At 40.6% G+C, this 21,028-nt stretch overlaps 1 protein-coding gene across 4 annotated transcripts in view; it reads left to right on the forward strand.

Moving 5' to 3' along the window:
- Uvrag (UV radiation resistance associated) overlaps positions 1-21,028 on the forward strand; it is a 253,318-nt gene that overhangs the window by 177,870 nt on the left and 54,420 nt on the right. For all 4 annotated transcript variants that reach the window (XM_027407741.2, XM_035442366.1, XM_027407740.1 and 1 more), the window contains one exon: positions 9,337-9,415. In XM_027407741.2, coding sequence (XP_027263542.1) covers positions 9,337-9,415 — 79 coding nt within the window. The remainder of the gene's footprint in view (positions 1-9,336; positions 9,416-21,028) is intronic.

Here is a 21,028-nt window from a genome sequence, read left to right on the forward strand (position 1 = left end):
AAGGAAATGGACTCAAATGAGAAACAGATGATAGAGTGAACCCAAGGGCTATTGTTTTCTTTCGCATTAACTTTTATTATGAAAAACTTGAAGCATGTATACAAAAGTAGAGAGAATGGTATAACATACCCTTTAGCCCAGCTGTAATAATTAGGTGCACTCATTAATCTTTTTTATCTGTATTCTTATTCTCTCCATCCCAGTGAATTATTTTTAAATAAACCCTGGTAATTGTAACATTTTCTTCATAAATACTTCAGTGTGTCTCTAGTCTAAATGATACGTTTCTGACACAGTGTTATGCCACCATCATAGGTTAAAAAAAAAAGTTCCTTAGTGTTACCAAATAATTATTAGTTCATACTTCTCCAATCATCCCATGACCTTTTTGTATGGTTGATTTCTCCAAGTCCAAAACCAAAGGAATCTTTATATTTCCTTTAGCTACTAATATCTCCTTTCTTAAAAGCATTTCCATTTTCATATTACCATAAATTTCTTTCTTTCTTTCTTTTCTTTTTTTTTTTTTTTTTTTTTTTTTTTTTTTTTTTTTTTTTTTTTTTGAGACAGGGTTTCTCTGTGTAGCTTTGGAGCCTATCCTGGCACTCGCTCTGGAGACCAGGCTGGCCTCGAACTCACAGAGATCCTCCTGTCTCTGCCTCATATTACCATAAATTTCTAATATGTATTGATCCTATTTGTGCAATAGCTTATGAGTCACGACACTAGAATATTTCCTACTTATGTATATCAATGGAATACATGTTCAGTTTCTTTGGGGGAAATGATACCTTTTTAGGACTAATTTACAGAGAATGGTTGAGAGTTACTTTCAGAAGCATGGGTGACCCTAAAGTAGCTGCACCACTGGAAAATGTCACCCCAGTATAGATGACTTCTCCACAGTGTACTCTAGGACCACCTGGCCACACTTCATACTGCTAAATTAGAATTACTTGCAAATGATTAGGCGGTGCAGAAGGGAGTGGCTAGAATGCCAGGGTGGAGACCAGTGGCATACTCCCCTCCTTCTATGAAGTAATGTCAACAGGCATTTATTCAGTTTCTTACTGACAGAAGTAAAAGCCAAAGTTTGGAAATCCATTCTCTTGTCATATTTAATTTTTTCTCATTTGCCTCTGCCTAAAGACTTCATTACTTTATGTACATTTTATCCCACAATGTTTTTTTTTTGTTGCTGCTGCTGTTGTTGTTGTTTTTACAAAAATGACTGATAATACAGAAAGGCTGGAAGAATTTTTATGTAGGCATCAGTACACCGAGAGTTAACATTTTGCTGTATCTACTTTGTTCTTAATTTTTGTACTTAGCCATCCCCCTGCTTATCTGTCAGCCTGTTTATTTGGATGCCACACTGCTTCCCTCCAATGCTCCACCTGGGGAGTGGTTAACTAACAGGCTAGGATTTGTTTACTTTTTCTTTCTTTTGAGGTAAAACTTGGGTACTGTGAGATGCATATATATTAAATGAACCATCTCTGAGACCCTTAGATGTAAGTATCTATGCAGTCCAATTCCTATTCAGATATATAACATTAAATCTTCCCAGAAGCATCCCTGCCTCCCGTAAATCACTGTCTTTCACAGTCCCCCAGGCAGCCATTATTCAACCACAGATTGCAACATGAACTTTTTTGTGTAAAGCTTCTTTCACTTGGTATGTTTGTAGCTTCATTCACACTGTGTAGCAATAGCACATTTCCTTTTTGAGTAGTTCATTGTGTGAATAGACCTGTTTATTTGTATTCTTAATGATGAATGCTGTTCCCTGTTTTTCAACATCATGAACAAAGCTGCTGGGCACATTTCTGTACACAACTTTTATGTGTCAATGTTTTCCTTTGCTTGGTTGTAGTTGTAGAATTCATCTTTAGAGTTCAACATTGTGTGCTTGTGTCTAGCTTTATAAACAGGCTTTTCTTCACAGTGTGTGTTATAGTGTATGCCTTCAGTTTCATTACAGTATATGCCTTCAGTTGTAATACAGTGTGTGTTACAGTGTATGTTTGCCTTCAGTTGTATTACAGTATACTACAGTGTGTGTTACAGCATATGCCTTCAGTTGTATTACAGTATACTACAGTGTGTGTTACAGCATATGCCTTCAGTTGTATTACAGTATACTACAGTGTGTGTTACAGTGTATGCCTTCAGTTGTATTACAGTATACTACAGTGTGTGTTACAGTGTATGCCTTCAGTTGCTCCACATCTTAAGTTTGCTTTCATTTGATGTTTCTCTCCTTTACTTTTCCTCCCATTTTTTTCTTGTTGAAACTAAATGTACAGCTTCCCCATTAGAGCCCCTACATTTTGAATTTTGCTGGCTACATTCTTTTGTTATCATTTAACATATTTTCCCTGTAAGACTGGGGTAAGATTTTTCCGTGATTGTGTTCTCCTGGCATTACTGATGCTTCCTGTTGTGTCACATCTGGAAGCCCATCATATCCAGCTGCTCTTTCATCAGCGATGTTAAAGCAGATGAGTAAGCCTGACCGCTCTGATTGGTCCATTTTCTGGAAGGAAGGTTTTAGATTGTGTGGCCTTAAGAAGGCATCTCTGAAGGTGACTTTAATCAGTGGCCAGAATGACATAACAGAATCTGCTCTGGGATAATAGAGGAAAAAAGTCTGCCAAAGGAAATAAGAATTCCAAGGTAGGAACAAATTTGGCCTGTTGAAGGGACAGAGGAAAGGACAGAGTTGCAGGGGCCTACTGAGCACAGAATGGTACGTTTGTAATCACAGAAACCACCGAATAGATGGTTCTGGCCCCTGTGGGCTATGTTATGCAGATTGCACTTTGTTTCAGGTACAGCACACAATCTTTTTATGGTCTAAGAGAGAAGAGTGGATGTGTAATCAGATTTGATCTTTCAGAGGTTGATTTGACTATGGGAAACAGGGTCAGAGGAATCCTTTGTTCGGTCCTACTCTTGTAGTTGTTAACTATAGCCCAGAGAAGTGGATATATATGGCTTGCTCTGCCACCTTAAATTGATTAGCAAGCTTAAAATAATATTATCATTTGTTGGAGGATGATAAATGGTCCTCAAACTAAAAATTTAAACCAAAAAGAAATGGAGGGCCAGAAAAATGCTCAGTGGGTGAAGGTGTCTTCCACCAAGCCTGACCATTGATTCATTCCCCAGAGCACACATAGAAGTGGAGGGGAGAGCTGACTACACCAAGTTGTCCTGTGACCTCCACATTTGGGCTGTGGTGCAAACACACATGCATGCGCATACACACACATACACATGCAAATAAAAATAAATTTAAAACAATGAAACTTGAAAATAAATTAGAGTAACAAATGGCAAATGGAAGTAGAAGTACTGTTTTAAAATGTTTTTAAGGAGTATTTTTTGAGGTTGGTTAATAAATGTGACCTTGTGACATAGAAACACATGTTGAAATATCTTTCCAGTCCATGTGAACCTTTGTAGCTAGCCATTCCCATCTCTTGTCTCCCTGCACCCTCTTTCTTTCTGGCCTCACCTCAGTGTCACAGACAAGGCATCAGCGCTGTTGTAAAGCTTGGGACACCTCATGCTCTCTGCTTAGTCTTAGAAAAGTAAACAATCCTTTGCCTATGTCTTATAGCTATGCAGTATAGATCTGTGGATCTCCAATTTAATCTGGATCAATGTATTTAATATGTGGTCAGTTCTCTAACTAGTGGGGAGGCTCTAGAGAGGTATGCTGGTAGCATTTTTCTGTTCCTTTTCCCCCTACGGAGTTCAGTGTAATTGGTTTGTCTCGGTTTTATGTTGTGGATAAAAGCAGTAGTAGTTGTTGTTCTTGTTTGTTTGAAGTCCGTATAGCTTCAAAATTTAGCAAAGCCAACCAAGGATTGCTAACTTCTAGCAGAGGGTCACCCCAGTGTCACCACCTATCTTCCTAATTTTCCCACAGGAGTCAATTCAACGGGCTACACAGAAACATATGCCAGAATTGACTCCAGCTATTATAGTTGGTTTAAGAGGACTTGCTTGGAAAAATAAATATTTAAAAATATCTTTTTAAAGGTGAGCTTTGAGGCTGGAAAGATGGCTCAGCGGTTAAGAGTATTTGCTGCTTTTCCAGAGGACCCAGGTTCAATTCCTAGCATCCACATAGCAACTCACAACCATCTGTAACTCCATTTCCAAGGACTACAATGCCTTTTTCTGGTCTCTGTGGACACCAGACATACAAGTGGTTACATAGATGTACATGCAGGCAAAAACACCCATACACATAAAATAAAAATTAATTTTTGAAAAGTGAGCTCTTTTATTCTTGAGCTGATAACTCCAATTTTACTTTTGTTACTTTTCCTTTCCCTTTTATTTTTTTCTGAGAGTTACTCTCCATGTGACTGTCCTGCTAGAGTGAGTTGAGGTAGTCCGTTAGGTTTTTTAATGCTGGATTATAACAGAAAAGACTGTCTAGTCTCAGAAGCTCCTTCTTCACTTACATAGTCCAAGATCCTAGCCAGGGAATGGTGCTACCCACAGTAGTTCTTCCCACCTCCATAATCCCTAGAGGCATTCCCAGAAGCCCCATCACCCAGGCAGTTATAGAGTAAGGTCAGACTTACTTGAATCGAATGTCACTCTAAGCCTAGGAGAAAAGTTGTGATGAAAAGCTAATACAGAAGACAGAAGACAGTGTGTTCCATGCGAGGTAAAGTCATGTCCTCAGAATATATTAAATGTTGTCATACTTTCTACAAACACAGTGGACATGTGTGATCTTAACATGCATTGCAAGAGTGAAGCAGTTCCCACAGTATCTCAAAGCCACCCCCCCTCCCTTGGGCCAAAAACCTAACCTGGATGTGAGTCTGAGAAGGGGAACAAGAAACTGTCACCAATCTAGAATTCTTCATTTAAAAAAGAAAGAAAGAAAGAAAGAAAGAAAGAAAGAAAGAAAGAAAGAAAGAAGACTGCTGTTATTGACAGAGAAGTACATGCCTATAATATTTTTAATAAGAAATTTTCAAAAAAAATCGCTTCCTTTTAAAATATTTTCCTAGGGTGAGTATCACATAGTCTCCATGTATTATGTCTCTGTGTTTGTTTTTTGTTTTGTTTTGTTGAGAAAAGGAGTCTCTCTAAGTAGCCTAGGTTTGCCTTGAACCCAAGGCTGCCTCAGCCCTGGGATACTGGGATTAGAGACATGCACCCTTATGCCCAGCTCTATGGATGGCATTTTATGTATATATGAACTTAATGCAGGAGTCAAAGGGTTCTACATCAGACCAAAACACAGATTTCTCTTCAGGTACCCTGCCTAGCAGCACTCAGTAGGTCTATACTGCAGCCGTAGCTAATGCCTGTCCAGTGTAGTACCCCTTAGGCAGTGTAGTTTTGAATGTTTTCTGAGTTTCTAAAGAAAAACTGAATGGTTCTGCATTCAGATCCACATGTGCCAGTTTCAGAGTCTCGATGCTGGGGAAATGCTGTATCTCATGCTGTTGGTGGGAGCCAGTGTTTCCTTCCATGGTGGTACTAGGGCTTTCGTCAATTACCAGAAATTATCTCTCATGGATGCCTAAAGTCCAAAATCAAGGTGTCAGTAGGGCCACCCACCTTTCTTTCCTGTTTCCAAGCTTCTAGACATTTCCTGGCTGTGTCTGTAAGGTCACATGATCTCTTCTCTGCTGTTCCCTTATAAGCAAACCTGCTGGATTTAAGGCCCACCTGGACAATCAAAGGTGATCTCATCCTGAGATCTTTTAATGTTGTGGTGGGGGTGGGGCTTTTCCAAATAGGGGCACACTCACAGGCTCTGGGAATTAGGATCTAGACCTACTTACTTTTTGGGAGGTCACCATTCTGTCCTTTATTTGTTCCCCTTTTCTGACTGATCACCTATACTTGAGATTTTTAGCATTTTGAATGGCTGTGGTGAAATCAAGCTAGTGTGCACTTCACCCCCTGATGCCTGAAGCCATGCAGAGCAGACCTAGTGCTGATACCTCTGTCCTCCAAGATGAGCACCCACCCCTGTTCCTTCCATCCTTGCTCTCAGCTGGCTGACATTCTCCTGATCAGTCATCCTGGGTGTGCCACTGACTGACACAGAGCAAGGGAGAATGCTGCATTTATCCCTGAGGACCGAGAAATGAGGTCATGTCTCTTCCACTTACTAAATAGGTGACCAAGGCATCAGTTTCTTTGAAATAATAGTGACACTGTTGTAAAGTCAAGTCAAGAGGTTGTCACTTGCACATTCATTCCCATTTTTAGCCTCCCTGCTAATCCCACTGGGATCACATTAGCACCTGGGGAGTCCTGTCACAAATCTGCCCTCATTTTGAAATGGCCCAGTATAATGAGCTCCAAATCGTTTTCATACATGATCTGTTTCTTTAATTGAAAAAATATTTGCTTAGTGTCTATTAGTAAAGGCAAAAGAAGAACAAAATCGAACCTGTCTCTAAGGTGGTCACAGTACAGCTCGTGCCTATAATTTTAATACTTAGGAGGCTGAAGCCAGGAGGATTGCCTTGGTCTTGAGGCCAGCCTAAGCTACATAGTAAATTTTAGGTCAGTTGTTCAGCCTTGTCTGAAAAACAGAAAAGAACTAGTGTCTATCCTGTGAGAGCTAGCTATGTACTAAGGGAGACATTAGTCTGCTGAGATGTACACTAAGAGAGACACAGATTAACCAGATAATCACACAATATGTGCAGAATTACAAACTGGGATGACTAGGAAAAGGAAGTGTGGTACAGGCTGGACTAGGATGATTCGATTTTGCAAGCTAGGCTCCTGTACCGAACCACCTCCTCCCCACCAGGCTGCAGTGGTAGTGACCTCAGATGGACTTCTTCCACACATGCAGTGTTCATTGCTTTCTGCTTCTGAGATTTTTCACTGTGTACAGTAGGTGCAATCCTAGTAAGACTTGGAAATGTATTTAAGTTGGAAAATAAGTTGGCTATTTAAATTGTGTGGTATTAATAATTCATATTGAATGTATTAATAGTAAATATGTGTTTCATCATACAGTTATTAATGCTATCCTCTTCTTCCTGGGTTTTTTTTTGGGGGGGGGGGTTTCAGACAAGTCTTGCTATGTAGCTCATGCTGACCTTGAACTTGCTATCTTCCGAGGCACTGGGGTTCACAGGCATACACCACCATGCTGGCTTTAATACTCTTCCATAACAAGTCCTTTTGTACTGTGAAGAATGCTTTTCTGCTTGTATTTGAATGACTGAGTTCTTATCTAAACTGCCCACGACTTGCAAATATAATTGAAATAAAATGCCTTTGGTTCCTATCTTATGCCCCGATGGTAATAAGCTTCGCCGTTTGGAGTGGATTCCACCTTTCTGGGTTGCTGAGGAGGTCTACTGTGCCTCTGCGACAGGAGATGGATGTGAAAGTTATAAACAAAGTGTTCAACTTGAAGCGACCCTTTAAGAATGTGGAAGGAGAAGGAAATGTGAACTCTGTCCTGATCCCTGGTCTGTTCTCAGCATCGCCCTGTTCCAACCTTTGGCTCTAATCACTCTCTGGTTTTGTTTTAATGTCACACACATACCTTGTGGCTCTTTCCACAAAGTCCCGGAGCAGTCATAATAAAGGCCAATGTTGTGAGATCTAGTTTTCACAAATGTAGAGGTTTGGTTTTCAGAGTGAGCTAATCTCAATTTACTCCTATGGTATATGGAGTTTCTGAATTTATAACTTGAAAGCGGAGATAACTTTGGGTGGGGAGAACGGTTCAGAGAGACTGCCTACGTAGGGTAGCTTATAGAATAACTCTACAATGGGCAGATTGCGCTAAAGAGCCTCATTGTTATGTCTACAAGTAGGGGAGTTTCCCTGCACCCTAGACCATGTGAGTGCGAAGGGTTCCCAGGCACCTTGCAGAAACAAAACAAACAGACAAAACTGCTTTTGCATTGCTCATCCTGCCTTTGCTGTCAGTTTTATTCCTCCCTAATTGGGGATACACACATGTCCTAGTTTATGTTTTACTGTCCCAGTTAAATACAAAATCCTGTGTTCTTGATGGGTGTCTAAAACATTTGGTTTCCTTTAGTAAATTTTTAGTTCATAACCTTGCTCATTCCCCAATGCCTATAATTTTACAGCACATCAGATTTACCTTTTGGATACTATGAAACCACAGCTCTTGAGAATTTAATAGAAAGCTTTTAAATTGTACTTCCTTCTTTTATTTTATTTGAAAACACTATCCCCTCCAGGTTTTTTTTTTTTTTAATGCCTTTTTCTCTTCAGGCAGTCGGGACAATCAAAATGAAAGTTAGTAATTATTCCACACCCTTCATTTCACTATTGTTGTGTTGTTCTTGAGAGTGATTCAACATTGCAGAACCAAGCAAGATGTCATTCACTTCATGACTCTTAAGTTGTAGTTGTTTTTTTTTTTTAATAAGTGTATATTCACTGTACATCCTGTTGGGTTTCAGATCCTTTGACCACCTTCACTCCCCCTCTGGTGCCCTTTCTTCCTCTAGTCATCCCTCCTCCTCCTCTTCATGGATGACAGATGGACAGACAGACGGGTTTTGATATAGCCATAAAAAGGTGATATTTGTCTTTCTGTGTCTGACTTATTTAATTTAACATAGTGATTTCCTGTCCTAGTCATTCTCCCACAAGTAGCATAATGTTGTTCTTTATGGCTAAATAAAGTTCCATTGTGTGTATACAACACATTTTCTTTATTCATTCATCTGACTGATCCCATCACTTGGCTGTTGTGGGTAGTGTTGCAGTAAACGTGGACATGTAGATACATCTGTGGTGTGCTGACTTACAGTGGTCAGGTACTTACCCAGAGTGGTAGTTTCATATGTAGTTTTGTTTTTGTTTTTGTTTTTGTTTTTTTTGAGACCCTCTATACTTAGTTCTGTAGTGGCTAGAGCATTTGCATTCCTACCAGCAATGCAGAAAAATGGGCTAATAAACAGGTAGTCTCAAAAGATGGTTTAGAAATGGCTAATAAACATTTAAAACAATGCTGAAAACCTTGGCTATGAGGGCACTACAAATTCAAACCACCCTGAGATTTCATCACTTAGCATGACTGCCATTAAGAAAAAAAAAAAAAAGACAGAAAAGAAAGAAAAAAACCAGCAAGAAGTGCTGGTGACTAATCTTTCTGTAGGGACATCTGTTTTATCTCATTGCATTTAGTCTTGATCTTGAGGGGGGGGCAAAACCACTGTAAGTGTACATTGTCTTCTTCCTAGTATGCGCCTATGGAACTTCTGCCTCTGTCAACAGCATGAGGTCATTTTACCCTGTTCTTGAGAATTTCTCATCTTTGTTTACCTTTCTTAGGTTTCCACTGTATCCAAAGGGAGGGGAGAAGCTGCAGTTTGATTATGGTGTCTACCTTCTGAACAAGAACATAGCACAGGTAAGTGACTCTTCTCATTCCTGTCACTCACTCCATTGTTAACTCTCTCTCCATAATTACTGCAGCCAACCCTTTACTGTAGCCAGTTACATAGCCAGTGTAGTTGTTGGCCATAGTGTTACTCTGTGACGTTAAAGTGAATTGGGAGAGGCAGTGGGCCCGTGTGGAATCCATCTCTGACTGTATCGGTCCTTTTCTGAGTTCTTCCTGGTAGGCTTGGTCTTGAGTGTGTGGTCTGAATAATCCCTTGGCTCTGCTACTTGGTTGGTAATAGCTTTCTTCTCTTAGACCACTTCTGGGGACTCATTTTGCATTATTGTTTATGGAGTAGAAGTTTAGTGCTTTTGGCAAGTCCATAATGGTCTCCTCACCTCATTATCCAGGACCCAAAGGGAAAGACCAAGCATATGTTCCTTCCAACCCATCTTGGAATCTTGTGGCTCTTTCAGCATCCCATCAGTTAGTGTCTCACTTGAACAGTGTTTTTCCATGGACCATGGAAGGGTACCAGATGCCTGAGTTTGTGTTTTCCTGAAAGCAATCCACAGCATTTCTTTAGTGCAGTTGGCTCTACTTCAAGGGTTGGACGTTCCATGAATTTTTTAGCTTCAGAGGAAGGCCTCCTTTGTCACTTTCCTTTCCTTTGGACATCCATTTGATTGCAGTGTCACGTGGTGAAGTAGCCCTTTGCTGTTCCGTAAAGACATTGTCAGCTGGGTCCTCAGACCATTCGATTTTATAGAAGTAATAAGCTTTGTGATGCTTTGCGTTTACGAGCCTCAGTTGTCTTTTCTCCATATGAATCTGAAGGCCGATCAGACTAGAATTATTCTTCCATATGTGTTATCTTTGCTTTTCTTTCCCTCGGACAACCTCAGTTTAATGTTAGGCTTTTTGTTGTTGTTTTTGGAAATGTGGTTTTTATGAAGATCGTTATCCTATTCTGAAATTGGATCATATTTCTGGTTTGCCACACTGTGTTAACCACTTGCTTCTAACCCAAGCTACACAAGCTCGGGGCCACACCCTTTTCACCTTCACCTTCTTGCTAGGGTGAGTGGCCACACACACAGGCTTTGCCCACTACGCACCTTCCCTTGAGCTCTTCTTCCCACAACTGATATTTTTCCTCCCTCCATTTTTGGCAGATAAGTGTTTCTGTCAAAGAAGCAGGGCTTTGCTATCAAGGCTGTCTGGCTCACACGCCTCTGTCACAACTGTGTCATTCCATGATAAGCACCATGCATTGACAGCCTGGTCTAGTCCCGAAATACCCAGATTAATGCTACACCAAGGAAGATGAAGTCAATTAGTAAATTAGTGAATTTGACAGCATGTCCAGGGACCTCATCCATGGCAGAGAGAGCATACAATTTGTCTAGCAGTAAAAGCGGCATTGTTAAAAAGAACTAATTTCTAGTCTGAGTTCAGAGGTTCTTCTCCTGCCCTTTTTGCTGCTGAATCTTGGTGCTGTACATGTAGGCACTGGATTTGGAAGCTTCCAGGTGCAACCTGCCCTGCCGCAGTTCCTGAATCTTATAAATAAATATGTTTATCTCTCATAAATATACATCAGTTTCAAGCTCAAGAATGCATGACATTATACATGCCATGTTCCCAACAGAAATGGAAAAGGCACTGTAAAGAGTCGCTAAGAGTAGCCCAACTGGAAGGCCAAGCAGAGGCTGTCTGTGTGCGATGGGAAATGGAAGTCAGTGCTCTGCTTCGACTCACAAATGGAGCACTTGGGAGCACCATCCAAGTAGCCTCTGACTTCTTAACCAAGTCCAGGCCACAGTGTGCTCACTAATGTTCTCATCTTCATAAGAAGTAGCCTGCCTGTAGTAACCGCATGTGCTCAACTTTGTATTCTTTAGGGGAGGGCAATAGCTTGTCTACTCTAGCCCTAGGAAACAAGTAGCTTGCTCCCTGGTGTCATTTTCTGTTTCTTCAAAACAGACTTCTATAGATTTGAAATCTTTTACAGGAAGCCATTTTTAAACATATAAAAGAAAGTTTTAGCAAATTTGTGACCCCGAGAAGCTTGGGAAAGTTTCTTTTTGTTTTGACCTTACTGGCATCACTTTTCCATGTTCTGATTTGTAATAAAGTTATTAATAACTATGGTTCTTAAGCCAGTCTTACGGCAATTAGATGTGTGTAGCTTTGGAAGGATTGTCTGTATACACTAATGCATGTTGTCAAAGAAGAACTAGTCTTTTCAGTCAGTCTCATTTAAACCCCATCTCTAGAGATGTGAACAAGTCCTGCCATTAAGACAGCCCCACCTCCATGATTTACAAGCCAGGTTAGTGGAGGTGGATGAAAGCACTGGCATGGGTAAAAGTGCCAGAGAAAAGGGAGTGAAGTCATTTAATACTGCATCCATAACTTGGTCGAGGATTTGAATAGTCAATAGGACCTTTCATCACAACCAGAAGTAGTAGTAAAATCACTTTTCTGGTGGAGGAAATGACAGAACTTAGTAATATTTGTTACTTCAGGGTTTGGGACCAGTCCAGCCCAAGTTTTGAAAGCACAGGCTTAGGAAGGCAGGCCTTCAAGCAGAACCCCTGAAGTATGATGAAAAGAGCAGAGAGCCCAGCCAACCTGCTTGCCCTCTGCATGCCACTGCAGCCTGAGGGGTGTGTGTGTGTGTGTGTGTGTGTGTGTGTGTGTGTGTGTGAGTAAGTCAGTCCAGCAAAATGGTTGTTGGTGGCAGCAGCTACTAATGTCTGTCCAGAGCCAGTCCTCCTCGGTAGGAGATAGCTTTCCCTGTTGGGAAGCAGGTGATGCTACAGAGATGGGCCTGTCAGGCTCAAGCATAAGTCCTGCATTGCAGCACATGCCCATAATTCTAATACTAGGGAAGCTGAGACATGAGGATCTCTGTGAGCCCAAGACCAACTTGAACGACATAGCAAGTTCCAGGCTAGCTTGAGATAGTGGCGAGTTTCAAAAGAAAAAAAAAAATCCAAGAATATTTTCAAGCATAGTATAATTAGCATTGATTTTTAAAATGAGGTGTCTGTGGCTGGGGGTATAGCTCAATTGATAGAGCACATGCCTAATAAGTTTCAAGGCCTCGGATTCAAGAAATAAATTCCTGCTTCATTAGATTTCTAGTTGAATGTGGAAAGGCATACAATAAATAAAAGCATTTCCGGTTATAGTAAGTGAAGTGCTAGAGATTAATTAAGTAATATAGTACACAGTAACTTGAGAGAGACCTGCTTCAGATAAAGCTGTCAAATAAGCCTTATTGAGGAAGTGGTTGTTGAGCTAAGGCATGGATGATGACTGGAAAACCAGCTGTGCGAAGAATAAGGGCACAGGAATCTCCCTAAGGCCATGGGAACAGCAGGGACAAAGGCCCTGGGGTAGGAAGGGCTTGTTGGTTTTCTAGTCAGAGAAGGTGCATGCAGCCCTTGTATTGTAACAGGACAGAGGGAACCATAGGGAGCACAAGGGGAAACCTCGGCTTAATTCTAAATCCGCATGGAAACTAGGGATGACTGCATTTGTTCAATCACTTCATTCGCCGCTCTAGAAATGTGTCTGTGAAAGGAAGAAGTGATCCTCTGTCCAGTTACAGGTTCCTAACTGGGAGAACTGTGGGGTTAAGGAAACAGCTTGTGGTTGGTTGTACTGGGGAGGTTAAAATCCGGTTTGTGGAACTGTTTGTTTGGATGTTGCTGTTGGGAGTACAGAACAGGGTTTCCTGTAGCCCAGGCCGGCCTCAAGCTCAGTATGTAGCTGGAGAAGACCTTGAACTTCTGATCCTCTTCCTGCTACCACCAGGGAGGTAGGAGCAGGAGAATGAAGAGTTCAAGGTCATCCTCTTAAACAGTTCCAGGCCAGCCTGAGCTACAGGAGATCCTTTCTCAAAGGAAAAAAGAAAGAGTGATGCAAAATATACTCATGGATGACAAAAACAAATGTCTGATCTTGCCATATTTTCGATGCTTTGAGAACAGCGGCTCCACATAAGGAAGGGATGGTGAGAAAGCCCAGCTCATTATTCACCGACGGAAGATTAACCAGTGCGGTATGAAGAACAGTGTGTATCGCTGTTCATACCACATTGTACGAGTGTGAGGACCTGCTTCAGATACTCAGAATCCACTTAAAAGTTAGGCCGGTTCCAAAGCTACACAGGGAAACCCTGTCTTGAAAAAAAAAAAAAAATTAGGCTGGCATGGCAGCTGCCTGTAGTCTCCATCATAAGCTGTCTAGCCAAATAAACTAGCTAGGAGATCCTGATGCAGGAAATAAAGTGGAAGTTACTGACACCTGACATCAATTGCAGGTTTCCACACTATGTGCACGCACACATGTGTTCCTGTATGCCACGTGCATGTCTGGTGCCCTTGGAGGCCAGAAAAGGGGATCAGATCCTTTGGAACTGGAGGTACAAGTAGTTGTGAGCTGCCATCTGGGAATCAAACCCGGATCCTCTGCAAGAGCAGCCACTAAGTCATCTTTCCAAAACACAAAACAGTTTTGTTTTGTTTTTGTTTGTTTTTTTTAAGTATGACCATAGTGAAGCATGAATCTCTATGCATCTTCCTTCCTAATAGTCTGTGTAATAGGAAGGGGCCCTGCATGAAGCACCCCCATGTGTCCCAAGTATCACGAGAAGCACTTGAGTTGCTGACTGAACTGGCTGCGTTCTCACACAGCAGCCTCTTGGCATCAAAGAATGGTCATTCAGCCTTAGGTTATTTGGCAAACATTTTCTCAAAAATGAATGAAGTGGGCCTGCCACTTAAAGGAAATGAACTGATGATAAAAACAAGATTTTGAATAAAAGGATTTCAGAACACTTGCAGAGCCAGGCATAGCAGCACACATTTGAGATACCAGCCTGCAGGAGGCTACATAGCAAGACACTGTCTTCAACAACAGCAGCAGCAACCAAGATTGGCAGCTTCCCAGTCCTTACAGCTGTCTATTTTGTTTTCTTATATACTATATGGCAATTATATATTATATAAACTAAGTTTTCAAAGTGGCTGATATGTATGAAGTCATGTGTGGGTCAAGATCACTTCAACAGCAGGAGAGACCAAGTAAAGAGCTGTAATGTCTTAGACTGTGGAAAATCTTTGACAGGACTTTGGGTTTAGCATTGCTACTATTGCTCAACAAGTTCGGGAGTATATCAAAGAAAAATATCCCCAGTTCCTTGGAAAGGCTAATAAATACATCTTTACCTTCTAACTGAAGATCTGAGTAAGGCTGGGTTTTCTTACAGATCGATGTGTGGCAAGAAAATGAATGCAACAGAAAAAAATTCTGAGGGAGGCCTACATATATATATATATATATATATATATATATATATATATATATAGTGCCACTCATCTCATTGATGTCTGAAAACATGCTTCATTGCTTCATGCTTGTTTTAGTTTAAAGTAATAGATTTACTTTTATGTGTATGTGCATGTATGCCTTATGTATGTGGAGGCTGGAAGAACAACAGATCCCCTGGAACTGAAATTACAGACACTTATGAACTGCCTGATGTAGGTGCTGGCAACTGAACCCAGGACCTCTATAAGAGCAGCAAATGCTATTAACTGCTCAGCCACCTCTCTCGCTCCTCTGTTATTTTTTTAATGAATTAATAATTAAAGTTTATTTAATTCTTATTTCCAATATAGCAAATATTAGCATATATGTGGCATACATATACAAAAGGTCTTTGGCAGTCCTGACTGATTTTAAGAATGTAAAGGACCTTTGAGACCAAAACAGTTGAATTGCTGTCCTACAAAAGCCCTGAGCTGCTCATACTCTGATACTACAAGGTACTTGTCTCAACCCCCAGATGTCAAGCCTTGTGTGAGACCAGACTGACCAATGTGATTTCCATTAACGCAACACAGTACATGCCAGAGGCTCAGCCACTCTCTGTGGATTCTTCACCATCTCTTTGGATTTTTTTTCCCCCAGTCCCTCTTTAGCTGAGGGACTGAGGACCTTATGCCTTGTGGATACACATTACAAATAGCAATAGTGACTTACATTCGGTTGAACTTGAGATTTCAATCCTATAGCCCATTTCATATCTGCGTACTTTCTAGAACTAGCATTGAAGATATCGAACTGTCCATGTGCTAATTTCTGTAGCTTCACAAATCTGTCTCATTAACAAGGATAATCCAGATTAAGTATTTCCACTGGCTTGAGAACTGTTATTTCCTTTCTTTAGTTTAGGCCATGCTGTGGATTCTTCATAGACCATTATCTCTGTGCCAAGAGAAAACAACAATTAAAACTTGAGGACGTGTGCTCACTACACAGTACCTGAACTAAAGCCGGGGTCTCTGTGGCTGTCCCTCTCACTCTGTCCCTTCCTGTCCCCATAAATTATTAAGACTTCATAGAAAGTGGAAGAACCTTCTCCTTTTAAACAAGCCGTGTCCTGTGAGGTCATGGTCTTTCTCTAACACTCACTGTTCCTGGTGCCCACGGTACATGTCTGTCGAGACCAGATCAGTGCATGCCATCAGCATTTACACCTGTGCACGCCTCGCCAACATACAGTTCAATATGTATGACACGGGGGTGGGGTGGGGTGGGGAATGCATTTTATTTTGTAATTCTCCTAGGAATCAGGAATGCACATCTGAAAGATTTTTTTTTCCTCTACCATTACTGGGAACTGAACATGGGACCTCACACATGCTCACTGAGCACACCACCATGAACTGCAGCCCCAAACCTCCAAGGATATTTTCATAGTCAAAATGTTCCCCCTACTGCCAACAAAAATTTGGCAATAATGTAGTGAAAGCTCATATTTAAAATTCTTGAAAAGACTTTACTAAGATGTAATTGACATGCCTCACAATTTACCCACTGAAAGTATAAAATCCAGTAGCTTGGTAGACACACACACGTGTTGATGTAGCGGCCCATTCACATGCATGTGGAGGCCATGCATGTCTACTTTGAGTGTTTTCCTCTACTCATCTCCCCCTTATTTTTTCAGACAGTCTCTCCCTGATCCTGAAACAGCTCCATACTTATTTCAGACTGGCTGGTGAACAAGCCCTAAGGATCCTCCATCTCTGCCTTCCCTTAAACACTAAGATTACAAGCACACACAACCATCCATACCCAGCTCTTACATGGTGCTAGAGATCCAAACTCAGGTCCTCGTGCTTTACCCACTGAGCCATCTCCCCAGCCCTAGCTGTCTTTTAATATTTGACAAATAATGTTCCTTCAAACATAGTCAATTTAAGGACCTTGTCATTGCCCCCCATTTCCCAAAGCCCCTCCATCCCTAGATAGCTAGGAATATGCTTTCTGTTCCTGTGGATTTTGGCTATTCTGGACATTATGATGATAGAATCATAAAATTTGGGGTCTTTGGTGACTGGCTTCTTTTGCTTAGCATAGGTTCACCCATGTTGGAACCATAAATCAGACATTCTTTTTTATTGGCAAGTCATTTTCCTGTTAGAAGACAGATAGAGGTGAACCATATTTAGGTTCATGAGTTACTCATTTGAATGGTTTTGACTTTTTGTTTATTATAACATTGCTGTTATGCATATTTTTATTATTCTCAAGTATATATCTAGCAGTGGAATTGCTGAGTCATATAATTGCGTTTGGTCCTTCCTTCCTTCCTTCCTTCCTTCCTTCCTTCCTTCCTTCCTTCCTTCCTTCCTTTCTTTCTTTCTTTCTTTCTTTCTTTCTTTCTTTCTTTCTTTCTTTCATCCCGTATCCCCAGGGCCTGATTGATGCATGCTAAGCAAGCATCCTGCCACTGAGTTCTATCTCCCTCTGTTGAATGTTTGAAGTAATTGTAGACATTTTTTGATGGCTACACCATTTTACATTTGTGCCAACATTTGTTACCTTCTCTTTTTTTGAGTGTAGCCATCCCACTAGCTGTTGATTTGTTATCACACTGGTTTTGATTGAAGTTTTTTCTACTGGCTAAGGTGTCGGGCATCATTTAAAGTACACTCCTATTGTTTGTATAATCATTTAGTTTATTTACATAATAATTTCTATAATAAATAATCAATGTAAGGATTTTCTCCCATTCTGTGGTCTTTCTTTTCACTTTCTTGAGCATGTTCATGGAAGTAGAAGGTTTTTTGTTTTGAGGGTATCCAGTTTTGTCTGTTTTTCTCATCTTGCTGTGCTTTCATTCAAGGCATAGACAAGGTTGCGTTTACTTTTAGGCTTCCTTCTGTGTAGTATTTTTAAGATTTATTCGTTTATTTGTTTGTATGAATGTTCCTTCTGCATGGATGTATGTGGACCACAGGTATGGCAGGTATCTGCAGAGGTCAGAAGAGGGTGATGGATCCACTGGAACTGGCGTCATAGACAGTTATGAACTGGCACATAGGTGCTGAGAATCGAATCTGAGTCCTCTGTAAGAACAGCAAGTGCTCTTAACAGCCAGGCCATTCATTGTTCCAGCCCCGCTTCTGTGTAGTTTTGCCTCCAGTATTTAGATCTGTGATCCATTTGAATCAGGGTTGTTTGTGGTGTAGAAAAGGGCTCTAGCTTTATTCTTCCACGTGTGGATATCCACTTGTCCCAGAAGCACACGTTGAGAGACGACTTCATATTAATATCTAAATTGCCTTGGCACTCTTGTCAAAATAACTTTACTATACGTGTGAGAACTTGTTTCTAACTTCTGAATTCTTTTCCATTAATCTATATGCCTATCCTTAAACTAGCAATGCGGTGTGTCTTTTTCCTTTAACCTGAACATTCTGGACCTGAGTATACAGATCAGTGGGCAAACGCTTACCTATAATACGTGAGGTCCTGGGTTCAGTCCCTAGAGCCACACTTATGTGTTTACAAATTCCAAACTTAAAAATAATGCATGCCCATTGTCAAATTTTGGAAAATTGCAAAATAATTTAGAATTGAATATTTTAAATTCTCCATAATTGCACTAATCTCAGGTAACTTCTAGATCTTTGGCTTTTTTTTTTTTTTTTACTTCTATATACTTGACAATATCGTAGATCCCAAAAAGGAGTCTCAATAACTGGCAACTGCCACTTATGTTATTGCCATTGCCATTCTTATGGGTGTGCTTCTGTCAGACAGAAGCTTAAGGAAAGCTTCTGTCTGAACTGAAAATGCAGGCATGATGTCATCTGGATCTCATGGGAAACGGAGAGGGTGCATTTGGACAAGTTCGTCCAAGAAGCAAGGGACCAGAGGTAGGATTGCCCAGGGCACGTGCAGACCAGCCTGGCAGAGGCAGAGGTAGGATTGCCCAGGGCACATGCAGACCAGCCTGGCAGAGGCAGGGGCCACCTCCATAGGGAAACAGGAAAGATGGTTTGGGCTATGTTGTTTCCTAAGCTGTTCAGTTACCAGATGTTATATCAGAACCTAAATGTGTCCAGGTAAGCTTGCTGGGCATATCTTGGATATTAGTAAGTATTGGGAGAATAAGCTAGGAAGCCAGGGTGTGCTTTCTTCCTTAAGACAGTTAATTGACCTCTCTTCCACTCTCCTTCCTCCTCCCCCTCTTCCTCCCTCCCCTCCTCTCTGTCTCCATGTGGGTGCCCACACAGGCATAGTGAATGTGTTTAAATAGGGGGGATATATATTTAAAGGAAGATTTTTGACCGAGAAATATATATATATATTTCTATATAATTTTCATCTGAATTTAGAAGGATAGAATGCTTTGTACTTTAAATTATTGGTTGAATGTTTATACACTCACATGTTAACTTTTAAAAGGACTATCATCAGTTATTAAGCTGTTAACTAGACTTTTTAAATTTTTTATTTACTTTTACTTTATGTGCATTGTTGTTTTTGCCTATATGTATGTCTGTGGGAGGGTATCAAATCTTGGAGTTGCAGACAGTTGTTATCTGCCATGTGGGTACTGGGAATTGAACCTAGGTCCTCTGGAAAAACAGTCAGTGCTATTAACCACTGAGCCATCTCTCCAGATCTTTACTAGACATTTTAAATATTATATTGGCTGTATTCACTATATTCTTCAAATATGGAAAATGATAAATTGATAAGACTTTACATCATAGAAACTTCTTTCCAACTTTAAACTGAAACAAGAAACCCATACCAGGAGCATCTTTTGCAATAAGAAAAACAGAACTGTAACTCTCTTTCATATAGCTTATTTTTGGGCACAGAGCCCATTTATACATATCATCCCCTTTTGTTGATTGCAAAAGCCGTACAAGCACTGGCATTATTGTACTCACTTTACTGTTGGGAACACTGAACCTCTGAAAACTAAGCTCTTGGCACTCCATCACAGAGCTACTAGGTGAACAAAGGCCTGGAGAGCCAACCCATCCCTCTCTGAGAGCAGGGATCATGCTTGCAAGTTTCTTCCTAGCTGACAGCAAGAGACACATTATTACATAACCTTTGTTTTTTTCCTGCTGTTGGGAGCTAAGGTGTACTTTTAGCATCTTAACTAGACTTAGCGTTTGTAACCTCTCGCTTCCTCGGTTGTAGTTTTACGAGACTCATTTTAGCTTCTTAGTCTATGGAGTTGGCTTTCCAAAGCACCACTATGAGTGACATCTGCTGGGAGGGAACTATGCAAAGAATGCATCTCCACGGAAAGGAAATCGTGCGGGGTGCAGAGAACTAGGAATCCTGACTATATTCTTTGTGATTGATTGAGCCTTATGAAATGAATTATGAGCCATATGAAAAATGAATTTGGTCTGATTTTAGTTGGCATCAAACTGACCAGCATAGCTGAGACATAAGATATTTGAAGACATGAATTCAAAAAAAAAAAAAAAGATATATCTGAATTCTGGAAGAACATTTTAAAATTTATAAGCTTGTGTTTTCAATGATAAGAAAATTAATGTCCTTATTAATGTAAATTTAGCAAGTAAACAACTAAAAAATTTAGATTAAAATGAACTAATTCAAAGGCAGCATAGCTGAATGGTCAAGCACTTAGCTTGGCATAGTAGCCTATTTCTAGAATCATCCCAGCACTCACAAGGCTGACAGGAGGATAGAGACTCCACTTAAGGTGGGGAAAAGTGGGGGGTGCCATTGAAGCAGTGCTTCATGGGAAATACATAGCTTGTAGCTTATAGAATAATAGCTTAGAATGGGTACTCCACCCAGGGCAGTCTGATACAGAGTGCTTGCTGTTTAAAAATTGAGACCTGTATCACATCTGTATAGATTAGAGCGGCCTCAAACTCCCAGTCTTCCTGGCTTAGCACCCAGAATGCCCAGAGTACATAGTGAAAATATATACAACTTTAAATAAATAGTTTTTGATTTGCAGCATGTTGTACTTTCTACTTTTTTCCATTTAGCTATATTGTGAAAACAGTTTCTGTTGGTAAGTAGAACTGTATGAAGGTTGCTTTATAGTGTGGATATGCCATAATGCATTTAACAGTTCCTTTATTGGTAGACGTTAAGGTTATTTCCAACATTTCTTCATTCTTCCACTGTAATACTGGCATTATATGCTAGAATAAATGCCTAGGCCAGGTGTGGTAGCTCACACCTCTAATGCCAGCACTTGGGAGCCTAAACAGGAGGATTGTCATAAGTTCAGGGTCAGCCTCAGCTAAATCATAAGTT

This window comes from Cricetulus griseus, chromosome 3 (genome assembly GCF_003668045.3).
Source record: "Cricetulus griseus strain 17A/GY chromosome 3, alternate assembly CriGri-PICRH-1.0, whole genome shotgun sequence".
Lineage (NCBI taxonomy): Eukaryota > Metazoa > Chordata > Mammalia > Rodentia > Cricetidae > Cricetulus > Cricetulus griseus.